General features: G+C 40.5%; 1 protein-coding gene across 6 annotated transcripts; it reads right to left on the bottom strand.

The window, feature by feature from the left end:
- Positions 1 to 932: 932 nt before the first annotated feature.
- si:zfos-943e10.1 (GRAM domain-containing protein 2B) lies at positions 933 to 18,991 on the bottom strand. Of its 6 annotated transcripts, none has more exons than XM_061779312.1 (13): positions 18,772 to 18,991; positions 10,261 to 10,437; positions 9,669 to 9,732; positions 9,147 to 9,219; positions 8,958 to 9,061; positions 8,757 to 8,855; positions 8,587 to 8,658; positions 8,266 to 8,334; positions 7,981 to 8,077; positions 7,096 to 7,191; positions 6,720 to 6,825; positions 6,372 to 6,479; positions 933 to 2,910 (listed from the first exon to the last, which is right to left on the bottom strand). In XM_061779312.1, exons 1-13 carry the CDS (start codon positions 18,861 to 18,863, stop codon positions 2,892 to 2,894), a joined length of 1,176 nt encoding a protein of 391 aa, XP_061635296.1. In that variant the 5' UTR covers positions 18,864 to 18,991; the 3' UTR covers positions 933 to 2,891. The 6 variants fall into 6 exon arrangements, with proteins under 6 accessions (XP_061635296.1, XP_061635298.1, XP_061635299.1 ...); XM_061779314.1 differs by having other exon boundaries at positions 10,261 to 10,434; XM_061779315.1 differs by lacking the exon at positions 18,772 to 18,991 and adding an exon at positions 13,013 to 13,154.
- Positions 18,992 to 19,225: the final 234 nt, after the last annotated feature.

Here is a 19,225-nt window from a genome sequence, read left to right as displayed (position 1 = left end):
TTGGTTATAATTTAATTTGATTTTGCCATTACTGGCAGTAAGTAACTTTGCTACATTGCTGACACTAACTAACAGCATTAGTGCTGTACAGGCCTATATCAGTACTATATCAACATGGCTTCTGTGGAAAAAGGCCATTAAAACAACAAAACTAGTGGGGGCCTAAGAGCTTTGCATAATACTGTATATGGACTTTTTATAAAAAGGTTTTACCAATTTGTACACACCTAAAGCCTGTAGTACACTTGTACACCACTGGTACTACACACAACAAAAATGTTCATGTTATGTTAATACCTTTACTGTTTACCTAAAGAGACCGTGAACATAAGTGGTAATAGAAAACAGAATGCATGGATTCATTTATTAAAAGCATTCTGGGTGTCAAACAAAACAAAGCATTTTTATCTGTAAAGGTAGCATTTGATTAGCCTTTGTACCGAATCTCATTTGAATTTACATGCGTATCTAATGAAGTATCCAGTGATAAATGAGCTGTATTGTAAATCATCGAAAAACGAGAAGCACCGGAAAACGCAACAGTAGTGTCCAAGTTGCTCCACCAGATGGCGCGCCTATTCTTTTTTATTTTTTACATTTCAATAAGTCACTCACGCAATCATCTTCATTTTGGCCAGCCTGTGTTGAAAACAGGTCAAAATACCATTTCAGGCTACACAACAAATTGCTTCCGAAATTTCTCTTGGGGAAAAAAAAGATGCTATTAAATTATTTTTCCATTTGATATTGTAATAACTTTCACCGTATCTGATATAACTCCACCATTTTTGCATGTCCAAGTTAACACAATGAACTGCTGACAACTGGTACGTCTCTTCTGGAGCATAGTTTTAACGTTGTCTGCTTCTTACATATGAGAATGGAGGAAAAAAAAAAAGTCTTGAGGGCGACAGATGAAATGACAACAACAATTCTTCGCAACATTTGATTTATTTTCAGCAATAGCAAAGTCATCTCACAGAGACTACTTTGAATTACACAATGCAAATAAATATATATTTATAGGGCCGTAGTGTAATTAAGGACATTAACAATGGTTCTTACACTTTGAATAGTGCAAAACCACACAAATGCTGCTCTCGTTAGGATATTTGCATCGTATTCGCTTGAGGACAGTAGATCTGTGCGTGTGCTACCCCCTGCTGGGAGACTGACAGTACTGCGCGTGTCGAATGCAGCAAATTGAACTTGTGATCAAATGCTGCCCTCGTTAGGATATTTGCATCGTATTCGCTTGAGGACAGTAGATCTGTGCGTGTGCTACCCCCTGCTGGGAGACTGACAGTACTGCGCGTGTCGAATGCAGCAAATTGAACATGTGATGCAGTTTTGAATCAAGTCTATTCCATGTTGGGAAAGGAGCGCTTCCACAACAACAGATCGTGAGCTGTGGTGTGCATGGGCATCATCAGGCAGGTGGGAGAGGCTCTTATGGAAAAAGAATCAAGTCAAGCAATAAATACAAGTCAAATTAATAGTCAAGCGGTGATATCGCTCTCTCTCGCTCACTCAAAGGGACTGTAGAGAAGCACCCAAGCCAAGACGTGAAGCCCAATGACGAGCACTAGACTTTGAAATGACAAAGGAATATCTACCTGGTGGATCGTATCCACCAGCCCTGAGTGAAAACACTTTGAAACAAAGAAAGGTCTTAGCACCGTCAGACAAACACCCGAAACGACAACTTTTTGCCATTTCTACTCAATCCAAACACAGCGTCTTGGATTGTGACAGGCACAACACATTAGGTAAAGTGCACTCGCTCCTTTTACTCACATCTTAGTTTTTTTGTTTTTTCCTTTTTAACACATTTTCTTCCCCACAAAAGTTTGATTTGAAAAACAGTACACAGAAATAAAAAACATTGTGCCCTGCATAATAGTAATTTGTGGCATTTTGAACATTTTTAGAGCTATTTTTGTTGTTGCTGAAACTTGGACCTTATCAACAAGCGCGGTTTTAAGTTGTCCTCCACGGAGCCGAGGGACAACTTGTAGTCAGTCAGGTTTCCATAATGCAGACGCACACATGAACATTAGCGACACATCATTGGTGTACCTTGCTGAAACCTGACTAGAAATGTAGAAACGCCACTTTGTCCAAAAAACAAAGTGTGACCACTTCTTCTCCTGACAACGCATTGAGACATCTTGTCCAGCTTTGCTGTCAACTATGTATGCATTGATTATGCCGGACAACCTCTGAGCATTGATCATTAAACTTGTTAAATCACTTCAAAGACAAGGAAGAGATAAAGAAACTGAGCAGGAGAGAGTAGACCATCAGGAGAAGCCTTAGTGGGCTGATCATTATCATAATCATCATCATTTCAGCCCGAAGCTGGTAAGGAAGAAAAGACATTCAAAAGAGAGGTACCCAAGTTTCCAAGGAGACAGACGCGTTCATACTGCTGCAAAGACGGAAGGGTGAGGGTGAACGTCATGCAGAGAGACGTGCACATCTTTGGCTAGTGGCAGCGCGACGTCTGCGGTGCCGGGGTGTGTTGGTGAGCGCGACAGCTGGCTAATGCTGATCGGTATAACCCTGTTCAGACAGCATGCTGAAGGAGAGGAAGACGATGTGGAACAGTCGGTCCCACGTCCTCCAAGCTCGAACTTTGGTCCTCACAGCAAGACACGCTGCAACCATGCAGGATGTACATGCGTTTTGGCTCGGCTCTGTGCGACTAAGTGGTGGCATCTCTTTTTTCTTATTTTGCATTATAATTTTTTTTAAACTAGCCCTTCAAGTTAAAAAGTTGAAATTGCACAGATTGGCCACTTTTCACTTGACGTGACATGAAATGTCTTCCGCTGGAAGTTATCCTCCAAGTCACTAGTCAGCCGTTCTACCTCTCCTTTCGCTGAGTGTTATGTGTCTTGGCGGTACCTGATGAAAAGGAAATGGCAAGAGTGAGGCACAGTGAAAAGTAAGCGGATAAGCATGTCAAGCAAAACTCCAAAAGTGTAGGGCAGAAGTACAAGAGATGGTTATGCATCCTCAGGGGCGCTGACGGGGACTGTAGTAAATGGTAAACCTGAGTGATTAATCGAAATTTAATCTTGATTTCCATTTTGGCTTGTCAAGATCATAAAAACATTATAATCTAACCAAAACAATTAATGTGCTGAACTGTATTGTAAAAGCACCCTGAATGCACCGGTGTTGTTTGCAGTAGCTAGCATGTTGTGCGACATACAGTGGGTACGGAAAGTATTCAGACTCCCTTAAATTTGTCACTCTTTTTTATATTGCAGCCATTTGCTAAAATCATTTAAGTTCATTTTTTTCCACATTAATGTATATACAGCACCCCATAAAAATGTACCGGCATTACCAGATAACTAGCAACCCTTTACTGCTCAGTGACTGTTTTCTTTTTTTTTTGTGAATGTCTTTATGTCTCCAAAGCGTTCTGTAAATTGACTGTCTGTTGTCGTACTAGAGCGGCTCCAACTACCGGAGACAAATTCCTTGTGTGTTTTGGACATACTTGGCAAATAAAGATGATTCTGATTCTGATTTTGACAGAAAAAAATCCCGGAATTTTTGAAATCTTTGCAGATTTATTAAAAAGGAAAAACTGAAATATCACACACCATAAGTATTCAGACCCTTTGCTCAGTATTTAGTAGACGTACCCTTTTGAGCTAATACAGCCATGAGTCTTTTTTGGGAATGATGCAAGTTTTTCACACCTGAATTTGGGGATCCTGTGCCATTCCTCCTTGCAGATCCTCTCCAGTTCTGTCAGGTTGGATGGTGAACGTTGGTGGAGAGCAATTTTCAGGTATTTCCAGAGATGCTCAATTGGGTTTAAGTCAGGGCTCTGGCTGGGCCATTCAAAAACAGTCACGGAGTTGTTCTGAAGCCACTCCTTCTGTATTTTAGCTGTGTGCTTAGGGTCATTGGCTTGTTGGAAAGTGAACCTTCGGCCCAGTCTGAGGTTCTGAGCACTCTGGAGAAGGTTTTCGTCCAGGATATCCCTGTAATTGGCCGCATTCATCTTTTCTTCGTTTGCAACCAGTCTCCCTGTCCCTACATCTGGAAAACACCCCCACAGCATGATGCTGCCACCACCATGCTTCACTGTTGGGACTGTATTGGACAGGTGATGAGCAGTGCCTGGTTTTCCCCACACATACCACTTAGAATTAAGGCCAAAAAGTTCTATCCATCTTGGTCTCATCAGACCAGAGAATTTTATTTCTCACCATCTTGTAGTCCTTCAGGTGTTTTTTAGCAAACTCCATGCGGGCTTTCGTGTGTCTTGCACTGAGGAGAGGCTTCCGTCGGGCCACTCTGCCATAAAGACCCGACTGGTGGAGGGCTGCAGTGATGATTGACTTTCTAGAACTTTCTCCCATCTCCCGACTGCATCTCTGGAGCTCAGCCAGAGTGATCTTTGGGTTCTTCTTTACCGCTCTCACCAAGGCTCTTCTCCCCCAATTGCTCAGTTTGTCTGGACGGTCAGCTCTAGGGAGGGTTTTCGGCTCGTCCCAAACGTCTTCCATTTCAGGATTATGGAGGCCACTGTGCTCTTAGGAACCTTAAGTGCAGCAGAATGGTTTTTTTTAACCATGGCCAGATCTGTACCTTGACACAATTCGGTCTCTGAGCTCTTCAGGCAGTTCCTTTGACCTCATGATTCTCATTTGATCTGACATGCACTGTGAGCTGTAAGGTCTTATATAGACAGGTGTGTGGCTTTCCTAATCAAGTCCAATCAGTATAATCAAACACAGCTGGACTCCAATGAAGGTGTAGAACCATTTTAAGGATGATCAGAAGAAATGGACAACACCCGAGTTAAATATGAGTGTCACAGCAAAGGGTCTGAATACTTATGGGGGTGTGTTATTTCAGTTCTTTTTTAATAAAATCAGCAAAAATGTAAACAATTACGTTTTTTTCTGTCAATATGGGGTGCTGTGTGTACATTAATGAGGAAAAAAAGGATCTTAAATGATTTTAACAAATGGCTCCAATATAAAAAAGAGTGAACAATTTAAGGGGGTCTGAAAACTTTCCGTACCCACTGTACTGAAAGTTATTCTGCCCTCCCTGAGCGTGCTTTCAGCTGTTTATTGACACTCCAGTTTGAGTTTACTGTAAAACTAAAACACACGACAAAAATAATTACACACATTGTATATTTAAATACAACACATACTTCGTTTTAGTTTCGCTCCTCAAAAATCACCAATTTAATGCTAACCAATAATGAAAAACCTGATTGACGGGCTAACAAAGATTAGCCTTAGAAGTCACAGGAGTGATATACAAATACAAATAATGAATATTCACACACCAACATTGTAGGAATACATACAGATGGGTAATATAACAATACTCACAAGCATATATTCTTCCTAATCTGTAAAAATTCCAAACATTCAATCATGACTTTCTTCTTCTACTCTTTATCTGAAAGTGAGAATGCATCTCCATGCAAGCACCACACCACACTGCCCCTAAGAGGCCAAGGTGCGCACAGCAGGAACAGCAAGTATTTCTTTTATTTGTTTTTTCATTGTTATCATTTTAATATTATTTTACTTCCGTCTAATCTATATTCTGGTTGTTCTTTAAAGTGATATTTAAAGTTGTGTTGTGGTGGATAATAAATCCCAATGAATAATCACCTTGGGCCTCAAAGAGAGATTTTGCTGCTGAGTAAAATTTAGTACAACTCAAAAAAGTAAAGGCTAGAACGTACACATACGTGTGCTATATAGTCTTTGTGAAGCACAGCACATGTAGTAATCTCCCTGCACGTTTGTTATTATTCCAACAACGGTTGGCTCCTTTTTACATTTGTGTCTGTCAATGTTAAAACAATAAATGCATGAAGTCATTATGTATGGTGACTTGCTTTCCAGGCAGTAAAATATCGCTCCATTTCTTCATATGTGTCAGTCACTTGTCATCACAGTTAAGGTTGAGAATGTGTTCTTGTTTTAACATTTTAGTTTTAAACAGAAGTTCTTTTCTTTTTACATAAAATTGTTGTTATGGATGAACTGAAGGTGAACCAACTTCCTGAGGAAAATTGCATTTGGCCTTGGGGGTTTTTACTGTAGTCCTTAATTGTGTTCAGTCTTGGGCTTTTTAGCTCAGTGAAAGAATATCTGAGCATTCATAATTTCTGAAGGAATTGCTTATGCTCTTTTTTTTAAATTTTTTATTTATTTTATTTATTATTATTATTATTTTTTAATTGGACTATTTACTTAAGAGTGAATTCATGCATTACAGTATAAATGGGTTAGCACCTCTTCATGCCCAAGCTGTTGTGTTAAATATTGCTCAATTAATTCAGTTTGTGGTTGGCTTGGACAACAACTTACCCGCTCTGTAGGGTGAACTCGGGCAGTGCACCAAGTGACATCAGCTGTTCCTCCAGGGCCACAATACGTAACCCGATGTAGCCTGAGGACAGCAGCAGCACCACCACCCTGAGGAGTGTAGACAAGTTGAAATAAACATGAACACCCCACTATGTGGGCATAATAATTCCTTGACGTGTGTGCGGAAAACATCACTTTTGATAAACTGTTTGCTATTATACAAACACATCTAACTTTGAACTAACAGAGTTTGTGTGTGTGTGTGTATATGTGTGTGTGTGTGTGTATATATATATATATATATATATATATATATATTTGCATTTGGAGTGGGATGTAGCAACTTACAGTATCAAGTAGATGAAGAGCAGCGTGTTGAGGGTGCTGGCCTCTCTCTGAACCAGCAGAGACTTGGCCTTCTCCGTCACATTCCAAACCCACGAGCCACCTGGAACTGAAGGCGGGGGGCGAACATGCAAGGACAACATTAATGTCAATGTCATGTTGGCAGGCTGCATCTAAATTTGGCTTTCAGGCATCATTTATTCAAGAGCATTCAAACAGACACATGAAGCCGCAACACCAGAAAAATGCTGTGCAATTTCGTATGGGTTTTATCATGTGCATGTGAATTAAATATACATGCAATCTGATCTTCCCAAATATTTTGAATGAACTGGAAGTTAACCAAGGCATACAGCCACTGTGGGATTGTTTTTGATACCTGAAACGGACAAATCATCCTCTGAAGATGAGCTCTCACTCTGCTGCTTATGCAGGCTCTTGAAAGTGGATCCTTTTCCATTAGGCAGTGCGGTCTCTGCATACAAATAGAGGGAGACATCGATGATTACGTTTGCATGGCCAAATTGATCAGATTACGGACTGCTTGTTCTCCTACTTTTTCACACTCCCATGTCATGTCCAGCAATTCGATCTTTGGCTAAACAATGTCTGCCTTGACTACGCTAGGCGGCAACAATGCTCCTATCAGCTACAAGGAAGAGTAGCTCATTCCTACTTGCTAAATATTACAAGCCAAGTGCTAAAACAGACAACTTCAATATCTTTGCTCATTTCACTGCAAATGTTTTCACAGAATTATTGTGCGCTGATTAACAATCAAGAACAGTGTGATAAGTGTGGATTAAATAGATCCTGATGAATAACTTTGATTCAGTGTTTGAAAATGTTATTTTTTAATTGTCATGGACTAACAAAATACAGACACATCATTGTCAGTCTATTTGTATTCAAATGTGAACAGAAAAATTCAGTTTTAGTGTTACAATAGATGATTTGATGTGTTGATTTGCTTACTGTAGTTACCATGTCAGAGTTTAAAACCATGTTTCACAGCTGTTCTGCCACTTATTAAAAAGATGTATTTTCCTTCCATTCATATGCTATGACTTGTTACATCGATTCAATGCAATAATTCGGTTTTCTTTAGTGCACACGTAAACGGACTGAAAATGACTGCTTTTGGATCTTGGACTTGGATTTCAGGCAGGGATGAACAAAATCAACAAGTTCAAGTGCCACATTGGCTGCATGATCGTGTGGCACTTCAACACGATAATTTTCATGCCAAATGTAGACTTCTCACCTTTGTGTGCGCTGTGCAGAGGTTTGTCCTGCAATGCCTGCGGCTCAGAGCCATCGAACTGGTCAAAGCTGCCATCCAGACTGGACTGGCTGGAGTTCTGCCATGACGGTACACAAAGACAATCGTGAGTTAATTCCGCAGCACACATCTGCGGACATGCAGATTGAGGGCATAATGGAGAAAGATGAGACATGAAGTGATCAAATTAAATCATCTATTATGGTTTCACAACATACCAAACAGCAGCAGTAGAAAGCAAAAACAACAGTATAACAAGTTACTTACAACAAGTTTGCTCTTGTCAAAGCTATGTTCGGCAGAGGAGATGACGGGGCTACTGTTGGTGCTGCGGTCCTGTAAACAAAATGCACCCTTATGATGCCGGTGCTGATTTGGTAGTTAACACTTTTGAATGGAAACAAACAAACAAACAAATAAGGGGGTAGTGTTAAAGATGAAGGCTTTTGCAAATGCATAGCTTTTCAGAATTTGGATGGGGAATTTTAGTTATTTGCACATTGACACTACTTGCATCACTTGCATTACTGTTATCTACAGTTTCACCAACTTGTGATTAAGAGAGTCCTGGCGTCCCAGACCACTTACCTCAAGCTGAGGACACACAGAGCACAGCAGCTGATAACATGCTTCTCGGTTCCGTAATGAGACAAACAGGAACTGAACATGATCAGGGAACAGGACAGACGGAACATTAGCTACTTGCTTAGCTAACAAACCTAATTACAAGCTCTGTTGGCCTAAAGAAAAGAACGAACCTTTTCTCCCTCTGTGGTTCGGACTGACAAGGCGTTCGGTACCAGCAAAGCAGTGTTCTGCTTTTTGACAATGTGAATGCAGGAGACAGGGATCACTACCTGCAATGGCATCGACAGGAATCATACAATTTGAGTTTGTTGAAACTGTGTCCCTAGGTTTAGGAAAGCTTGTTAAGAGGCTCCAACAGGCTGCCTGCTTACCTTGGTGTCCTTGAGCAGAACAGATGAGTGGAAACAGGCATGGCTGTTCGTGATGTACAGTCGACCATGGTAGGGCACTTCCTTTTGCAGGGCACAGATGTATGCTGGGAAAAGAAGCGGTACATTTCATGAACTCTGATATTGGGTTTAGTCACTCAAAAAGTAAATTGTTTATTCTTGCCCACCTACCATGTATCAAGTCTTCACTTTCTGGAAAGTCTGGAAACAATTTGTGGAATGTTGCATTGTGCTTTATGAAACTCTACAAGACAGAAGAATAAGTTTATTGGCATTTTGTAGGAAAAGGGGGAACAAGACATTCTTCTACCCCCCTCCCCTCCTTTTCCCCATGCTCAACCACATGCAACATTTAAACACCTGCCCAAGTTGCCAAGTTGTAAAATAAAGTTGCATGTCAGAAAATTGCTCTCTCAGAAGGGGAGGGGGTGGTAATTCAAACTACAGAGTCACCAAGAATAAATATATATAAACAAGTGGAGCAATTAGTCTACCAAATATAATTGGGCATAATATGAATGAAATGTCTAAGGTTTATTTAAGGTAATCACAGAGTGAATTGAGGGCTCAACTTGCTGGGCTTGTGCGGCATTCCGAGTGTGACTGTTGTGTTTGCACATGCCTCTCAACAAGAGAGGCACAGCCTCTTCCTAACATTACCAGTATACACTTCAAAAGTTAAGGTGGACTTACACTTTGTGTGCCGCTGCCCTGAGTCCTGTCGAAGCTTCTGCAGTCAACGTCGAAAGTCTGCAACCTATGTGTAGAGTACATACTTAGTTGTACATAAACCATAACTTTGCTCAGTTCACAACAAATTCCAACATTCAAAGGAGCACTTAAAAGATTCTTTCACAAACAAATAGGCTGTAAGTGAGAGTATGTGTTATCAACAGGAAATTACACAACTCAGACTTGTTAACCCATTTAAGGCTCTCATGTTACACACAAGACAGTCATTTGCATTCAAATGGACTGATTTACACTAATTGCTATTTGACACGCTTGAAATGCCATGCTAATCATATGATTATGTAGGCAACCTCACGGTGCACCCTTGATACCATGAAGGCTTCACAAACATTAAAATCATGTGGGAGGAAAGCCTGAGCAGCGCAGTCATGTGTGTCACCACTTGCCACAACAGCTTCTCAAGTCTTGTGATACAAGTTTTTTTGTGACGCTACATCAAGTATCACAGTTGGCCTATGATTTAACCCATCCTACTTTTTCACAAAATATTATTCGACGTAGCTCGAAGATAAATTCTTTCAGGGCCTCCTACCTGATGGCCAACTGTCTGGTGAGGCTTTTGTGTTGCTCTTGAATCTCCAGCTGTGCCGCCTCCAGACTCAACGTCTTCCTGGCCTCCACTTTTTTGACACCGTCTTTGCTGGAGGTGCTCCTGCTCTTCTTCAATTTGGCTGGCACTCCACCAACACTGCTCTCGACTGGGTAGCTGCTGGACATAGCAAGAAGAAGAAGAATGAATTTAAATACAGCTTTTGTTACAGGAGAATCCAGTTGATGTGCACACACAGGATAGTACCAACACATTTTTCATGCACTCTCAGCCATTAATTACACAACTGTTGTTGTCGTTACTTTCATCTTATGAGACATCATTCCGTTTCAACATCAAGTGAGGGGTCCGTCTATGGAGAAACTCTGTATTTTTTTTTACAGTAGTTGTTCACAGCTAAGGATTTGGAAATGGACCACAGGTGAGAACATCTTAAAGTCATGAAATCACAAACCCCACTGAGGCTCTCAAAAACCTGAAATTATAACCATTTCTTGCATTCTCTAACTATTTTACCCTTAAAAACTAAGGGTAGCCGTAAAGCAGTAAACAACACTACTGTTTACAATAACATTTCAAACACAATATGTCCCTATTTGGTTTAAGACTGGTTACTGAAAGACATTTTCAGCAAACTAATGTGCTGGTTAAAGTTGCGCTGTCTCTCTCTCTTTTTAATTGTACATTGTGTCAATAAGTGGCTATACACTTCATGTGTTCGTAAAAAAAAGTCTAGCGTTCGCTTTAGTTTCGTCAATGCAGCTGAAATGCAACGTTTTTTGAATAGCCTTGAAAAATAGCAACTGTGACAAATGGCTGACGTTGAGACTTTCAGAATGTAAGAGGTAAATATGGTTACAAAAGACACAAGACGGTACAGAATAATCTATGGGAGGGAGACGACCGACTTACCTGGAAAATTTTAATCTTTTTGATGAACGGAAACTCATATAGCTACTGACAGTTGGCATTTCCTTTTCTTCTAAAAACCCTAGTCTGTATTAAAATAATTCTGGCATCATGCCATGACTACAAAGAAGAAATAACTAAAACTAGATTTACAGTCCATTTAAAGATAATCCTTTCAGCTAAAATCCAGTCTTCATGCTGCTGTTTTTGTATGAACGTGCTGAAAGAGGAAGCCACTACCGTATGTGCTTGTGGTGGTGTGACACTCCGTAAGAGGGTGACGTCAAACCTAGCCACTCCCCCTGAAGCCAAACGCATGAAAGAAAGCAGCAGAGCACACATACCAGTGCACAAACAAACACAGAGTGCACTTATACATATGCACACAAAGGCAGTACTGTGCTAACAGAAAAAAACATTTGAATCCTTCACTGACAAGTGGTGTCTAACATCAAGATATTTTCCTTCTTGTGAACAAGTAAAAGCAAAGCAGATGCAAAAAAAGTGAAATGCTGATCTAGGAGTGGTGCACGATCATATTACAAAAAGGGTTGGCAGGCACTTGGTAAATCCTAGAAAGGGCGGCAGCACACAATTTAATTATGGTACAGTAATTAAAACTAGTTATGTTTAACCACAGGAGAACCCAGTTGGTGTCTCCCAGATGAATATGCTTTGTGCTGCATCACTTTAGATGACTGGAGTAAAGTTCGGGCGCTAAAGGGAAGTAAGTCATGCACTGCAGCCTCAGCTGGAGGCAAACCATGTCATTATGCCTGACTGGATTAACTATACAAAGTAAAAGATGGGAGCTGTGGGCTAGTTCCATCTTGTAGGCATGTCTACTACTACAGATGTTTCAGCAGCTAACAGGCCCTCCAATGTTGTAACGAGGGGGGCGGGGGGCAGGATGGTATTTGCGCAGCCACCTGGTCTGCAGACAAACATCATACAAACATTTGTTCTGTCTGTGTCTGCGCTATTTCCCCTTATGAGGCTAAACTAACAGCAATAGAAACAATATTCAAAGGCTATCATCACAGGTTTGTAAAGAGGGGAGGCTGTTAACTGGAAACACCAACAAGGTCAAAAGGGAGTCTTTCTTTCAACACCAGGACCCATTCCTTACTTCATTCTCATTCTGAGACTGAATTGAACTGAATCAATTACAGGGTCTGGCACAAGACATTTGCTTTGCAGTTTACAGGTGTTTCTGGTTCCAAATTGTCTCAGAGGATTCAAGGGTGGTGGGTTCCGCTGTTTACAACACACCAATGAAATGAATCAAATACTAGTAGACCCCCACATTTACACAATCTAATGAAAGCCGAAATGTATTTTCCCTTGTGTATTTGTCAAGCAACAGAATTGTCAAAACTGTTTGTTTAGACTATAAAATTTCACACCTTCGACCCATTTCCAACATTAAGTACTGTGTGCCCACAACACTACAAGATAGTGCATCTGACCTCATTCTCAATTTCAATTTATTTCAGTTTATTTCATTCTCTGGGAAAGTTACATCACATGAGGATGGTTTGTCAAATTGAAATTACAGACAGACAGTGAACATTTGAGGAGGATCACATTATACACTTACAAATTGACCCATTAAGCTCACTGGACTACTGCTAAAAATAAAATGGAGATCTTTTTGAAGCTTTAACAACCATAGCGCTCATCTGACTGAAATGATTCAAGTTGTCAGCCCCAGTTTGAAAAACACATGACGAACCGCCACATCAAAATTCACACAAATATGAATCATTCCTAGAATGATTATTTCAATAATAGAGTTAGTGACTTGGACATTTTCTAGTCTTACCTTTCCAGAACCTCAGCACAATGGTTCTCAGCGACTGGCACAATGGTTCTCTGTTGGTTTAGGACTTCCTTTCTATCCATGCTAAACAACGCCTTAAACCTCCACGTCGTTCCTTAACTGTAATGTTTCAAACCTCAACTGGAGAGACCTTTTGCACTTTGACACATTGACTGACTAATGCAATGGGAGTAAAGGTCTATTTTTTTCCGGGGCGACACTTGAAAACAACCAAGAACCAACACAAGCAAGGAGAGTGAAATGCGAAGTAGAGAGTGAACACCTCTGAGATTAATGAACCACAAAAAAGATGGTTGGGGTCCAGGCTTAAATTCTTCAAAAAGCTTGGGCTTTTCTAATGGTCAGAGCCTGTGTTGTTGTGGAAATGGTTGTAACAGTGGGAGGTAAATGGTGGGGGGTAAGAAACCTATTGGTGGGTCATTTACTTTTTAAATTAGCCCTTAAATCACCCAATTTAACAAGTAGGAGTTTGAGTCAAAAGCATCGAGTTCAATAGACATGCTAATAGAGCTAAAGTCATTGTCTTAATACAGGATAACAAGCAGTCTATACCATGTGTCTGAGATGGGATGGGGCTTTGTAAATATGGTAAACGTTTATAATAGTGTACCAACAAATACATCGTCAGAGATCACCACAGAAAATCTGGACACGAGTCAAGTTACAGTCAGTGTTATTTTTGAGTTTATCACTGCACAGCTTGCAAACTCACAACCAGGTTCATATTGACTGGTAAACAACAACTATTCTCTGTAACACTTATCTTCACTATCCCAGATGACTTTGGGAGAGACCCTACACCCTAGTTGCCAGACAATCGCCCTGGTAAAAAAAAATAAAGATCAAGGTACTCAAATTAGTTTGAAGTCTACTAAAAGAGTTGTGGACAGTAATGAACAGCAGTTCGGAATGAAACTGTAAAGTTTTTCATGGGGCGTTAAAAAATATCTTATATGATAGTGGATTTCGGAATAAAGCCAACAATTTTGCTTTTCAGAGAATACGTTCCAATCACAAAAAAGTGACATTATAACTGCTTTAATTTGCTGACGTGACCAAAGCTCCAGAGTTTCATTGCCAAAGATGAAGTCAGCTCCACGAGCCCATCGACAAAACATCTTGCGATGATGAAAAAGGAGCCTCTGGTTCTTATGCCAGATGAGAAAAAGCACATCCCATTGTGCGAGAGTGCCATCTTCTGGAGAGAAATGGTTTGTTGTCCTTAAAACTTCCAAAGTTACCGGTAAATGTGCCACAATGAGCAGTTTTGAGACAGACATATTCCAAGCATGTCTGCTATCAAATTCAAGCTAAATGTTATTGGATACATTGTGGCTTTTAATGCCAACATTTTAAAATGTGACCGAGTTTCTTTCACTGCTGTGCATTTTGTTCTGTTAAACACAACTTTGCTAAGTCGCTGTATTGTTTAAATGTGAAATTTAATGTATTCTTGGATGGAAAATTACACAGAGCTTCTCAAAGTTGTCATCACCCATATAAAACTGCACAAGAGAAAAGTACAGCAATGAGCGTAAAGTAGACACTTTTGGTTTTAACTTTGTGATTACTCAGCTTCCATTTAGAACAAATTAGCGACTATGAAGAACTATGAAAATTAAAGACAACTAAAGTATGTTTCTGGGTTACAGTGAAGGGACCAATGCTGAATTTAGGTGTCCAGACCAAAGAAAATGTATTTACTGATTACTAATTTAAATGTTTTTATTTTAAATAATTGTTTATATCTGTGTTATGGCTGTCGACTGTTGACGTGTGAAATATTCAGCATGCAATTTGGGCATCTGAACACAGATTGTTTCAAGTGTTGTATAAATGTAACAACAAGGATATCAGATACGTGTTCCTTGAAATGTACATGTAAACAATTAAAAATGTGTACATAGGCATTAAAAGAGAGATGGGCACTTGGACTTGCAGTATGAATCAAGCCTAAGTGTTTGAGCTTCAACAGAACAGACATGAAGGGCAGGGAAGTGAGCTACTTGTTAGGCCAAAATAAAATGCAGTTAGTGGCAGCCTGCCAGACCTCAGTCTGCAGAAAGTTATGTGTGTGCGTGTGTGTATTACTGAATGCGTGTTTGTGAGAAAGTCATGTGGCCCTGTGCACACAGCGCCTCACATCAAATCCTGTATGTAGACTGGTGATGCAGACAAGAAGTGATCATTCTTCAAATGTTCCCAGTGAGCGCGCACATGATGCTAGTCTATTTCCTTTTAAATGCTGTTGGGCTTTGGAGGCTAGAAATTAAAACATTTGAAAATGGGTCTCAAAGTGGATGTTTATGAGAACGACATTGAAAATGTTAATTTAAAATGCTGAAAACAGTTGTCAGTGAAACCTGACAGGTGTGCAGGTGGTCACACCTGAACCATAATAACGCTGTAGTAGCATTTGTGCTTATGCCTCTTCTCCATTAAAGTTTATATTCACTGCACTACTGAAGTGTCCAGCTAAGTGTAACTACTTTCCTTAGTCTTCAGTCACCTAACTCATATGCCCATGCACAAAGTATTGAAAAGACTGTTGCATGTGGGTGGACAAGCAATTGGTGTGCATGTACAGTGGTTCTCGACAAAGTGGCAGTGTTTGCAGCAATTTTTGGATGTCCACGTGAACTGGAATCAGTTACATCAGACATGCCACGCTGCTGGCTCGGGCAGACATTTTGTTAGGCCCGCAGGATCAATTTGAAGTCAGCATGACATTGGCCCGCACTACGGCAACAGCCAAACATGCGCATGTAATTCCATGAGCAGCGTCGTTTCATTTGTATGAACTATTCAATACTCAGTGTTGGGGGTGTGGGGATACGACAGTCTGCTCATCAGGTACTCGTTTCAAAGTAGCCACATGATTGCTTATGCATCCGCTCGTGCATTTTAAGTACCAGTAACTCTTACTGCTAATTTTGGAAGATCTGTTTGTTGTTGATTGAAGAAGCACACATTTATAGGATTAGGACGCTATAGAAAACTATATGGATGTGAGTCACTATTATTATCCTTGCTTTCTGTGAAGTTTGAAGTAAATCTGACAATGCGCTCGCTCTCAGTGTGTCCTGGAAAATGAGATGGCGCAAGCGCACGGCGCCATTGTTGTTTAAAGCTAGCTAGCTTAGTTAGCTCGACGGCAAATGTCGTAGTTACGAACTCAAAATCATTGTATGTTCACATTTTCAGCAAGTGCTGGCGATCATGGTATATTACTTTGGATATTGACTATTTTTGGTGTTGTAGGCAATGTATTTTGGTGAAAATATCAATGACAGTCTTAAGCAGCAGCTGCTGCCGACACCCCCTTTAGCTTGTGCCGTAACAGTTTGCTCATCTTCCTGGGGTCCACATATAATTAACAGTAAAAATAATAGATTAGTCCAGTACATAGTACGGGAATACAGTAGTTACACATGAGTCATTGATACAGTAGTTACTCAAAATACATGCTTCAGAGTTCAACAAGTAAACAACATTAACACAAAACATCAAATTAATAATTTGATAAGATATGACATCTAATACTGTTGAAACAAACAAAATATTTCAATCCTCAAGCAGCACCTCTCAAATGAAAATATTATCAAGTGGATAAAATAAAACCAAATAGCAGGCCTGTCAAACTCGCAGCCTACATCCGGCCCGCCACATCATTTTATGTGGCTGGCAAAAGCTAATCATTTACCCGTTATTACAGTAACTAGAACAATAGCTGAACAAACTATTATCCTTGACTTCTGATTTGAAAACTTGCTATCCATCATTTTGTTGTGTGTATATATAATACTATGACCAGGCGATGAAACATTTACTGTGTATGGTTTCACGGTCAAAACGGCCCTCTTAGGGAAACTATCAACAATGTGGCCCGCCGCAAAAATGGTTTGACACCCCGGAGTTATCATGATGTATGTCACACAGAAATAATAATAATAATATAAGTTCTGGTTTGACTAGGTTGTTTTGGAAACATGGCCTAAGGGTAGTATAGACCAAAGTTATCCCACAAAACGTTAGACAGGTTTTTCATTTTATTTTATGCCAACCAGGATAAATTTGCATTTTTACATGGCCACATACAAACAGTACTTAAGAATGAGAGAAACTAAATTTCATGGAATTCAGCAAGCTTCTGTACTGCAGTGTCCCGACAGGCCATCTTACCTAAACTTGGTACCAAGGGCAAAGGAGTGTCTTTAGCACTGCCTTGACAGAGGCAACACTTGACTTCAACTATGACTGGCTGGTTTGAGAGCAACTCTTCAACATTCCTACCAACATAATAAACCTTCCCAGACTGTAGCACATCTCTCAATTGAAGTTCAATACTGCCCGCAGAAATCAAGAAATATATATACCCATTTTTTCCCCCCCTTGGATCATCAATTTGGAAGCCAACATGAAATCTGCATGGCTGTTGTGTCATTACAGGCCGCTCAAACTCTGCCACTTTGCAGTCTAACTTTTCGTGATAAACTAGTTGTAAGTACTGCGGAAGCAAATATCCTGTTTTAGGCTGTACAATTCACTTTTATCTGTGGATTTGAGCCTCATTTTTAAGATTCACACAATGTTAATGAGTCTATTGGATGACAAAGACGCAATTGTCAGGACTGGACTCCGCATTACAAAATAAGACCATAAATCTTTTAGAGAAGACGAAATGCATATTGTGTACGCAAACCTGACCTAAGGTTTAACAATCTGTGAGTATAGCCTTGAACATTTGCAGACAACTCTAGTTGGAGAAACAACAACAAATTATCCTGCGATGAGGAACGTGAAAGGCAACGCTCAAAAAGACATGGAGGGCCATGCATGAGATTGTTATAAAGCACGTAACCACCTGTGACCAGACCCATGAGAGCTAAATATGTCATTTCCTGGAAAATGAGTTTTTTTTAATCCTTGCTGCTGAGTAACAATTACTGAAGAGAAATACCTCCAAAGACAACAGCGTCATATGTAAAGGTTGATTTTATAAATCTCTGTGCATGTGTACCTAAAGAAGGTCTACAAATGTTTTCGTCTTTCTGTTCTGCAGAGAATACAAAGAGGCAAATAGTGATGGCAACCTGACCCACATAGTGAGATGAAGTCATGATTGCTCAGCATGAGGGATGTTAACATTAGTAAGAACAGAGCAGAGCCACTGGTCAATATGGTTGTCACTCACTGAAACACTACACTAACCTACAATCCACGTTCATTTATGGTTACACATCGTTGTACTCCTTTTAAACACGACAAAACTGTCATTTGACTAGTTACATGTATATTACCATAGTAACGTCGGTATCTTGGTACCATTCATTACGTTGACAAATCCTACAGTGCAAATGAATGGTTAGACACACACTTCGTAGAAATAAGTAAGTATAACTCGCGTTGTGTACATTAAACCAAAGCTCTTGTTTGTTTTTGCATCTGAAATGTGTTAAGTGTGGCACGAGGCTCCATTTAAAGGTCTCAGCATCTTCAGACTCCGGGGTGGCTAACTCGTTAGCATTAGCAGTCGTACTCGTATTTGGAACTCACGCACATTTCAAATCTTTTGACAATTCAAACCGACCAACTCCCATTCCGTCCTGTGGTGGGAAGACTTTGAGTGTGAATGAATAAGTCTCTTTGCTGGCATCGATGAAATGCTAATGGTTAGCATCGTCTCTATGGGCGATGCTGACCGGCAGATGGTTGTAGCATCCACACATCATTGGGCTCACCTCTCTTTCATGAAGTGTTTGATTCTGACGATGGCCTTCTCGTCGATCTTCCGCAGGAAGGTTTTCAAGCGCTCCCTCTTGTTCTCGAGCATTCTTCCCTCTGCCAGTGGTGGTCAGCTGGTGTGGATACGAAGCGCCACGCCACGCCGAACCGAGCCGCACAGTTCTGCCTTGGATTGTGCCTCGAACCCCCCTTGTGTCATCCACCGCTGATTAGGATAATGAGCCGAAATCGAACCAAGGCAACGGACCAATGAGCAATAAGGAGAGGCTGCTTGAAAGCGGTCATGTCAGACGCAGCATCCAATCAGAATGAGGTAGCTGGTTGGGACAGCCCACCTATTCCCTTAGATGGGGGGAAAGGGTGGTCCTTGTTCACAGACATCTGGAACGCACTGTATTATTATTAGGCGAAGTCCGGACCTATGTAAGCAATAATATACTCGAGGCGTTA

This window comes from Phyllopteryx taeniolatus, chromosome 7 (genome assembly GCF_024500385.1).
Source record: "Phyllopteryx taeniolatus isolate TA_2022b chromosome 7, UOR_Ptae_1.2, whole genome shotgun sequence".
In the NCBI taxonomy this organism is placed as follows: domain Eukaryota; kingdom Metazoa; phylum Chordata; class Actinopteri; order Syngnathiformes; family Syngnathidae; genus Phyllopteryx; species Phyllopteryx taeniolatus.
Note: the sequence above shows the minus strand (reverse complement) of the source record. Positions and strands in the feature narration are given on the sequence as shown.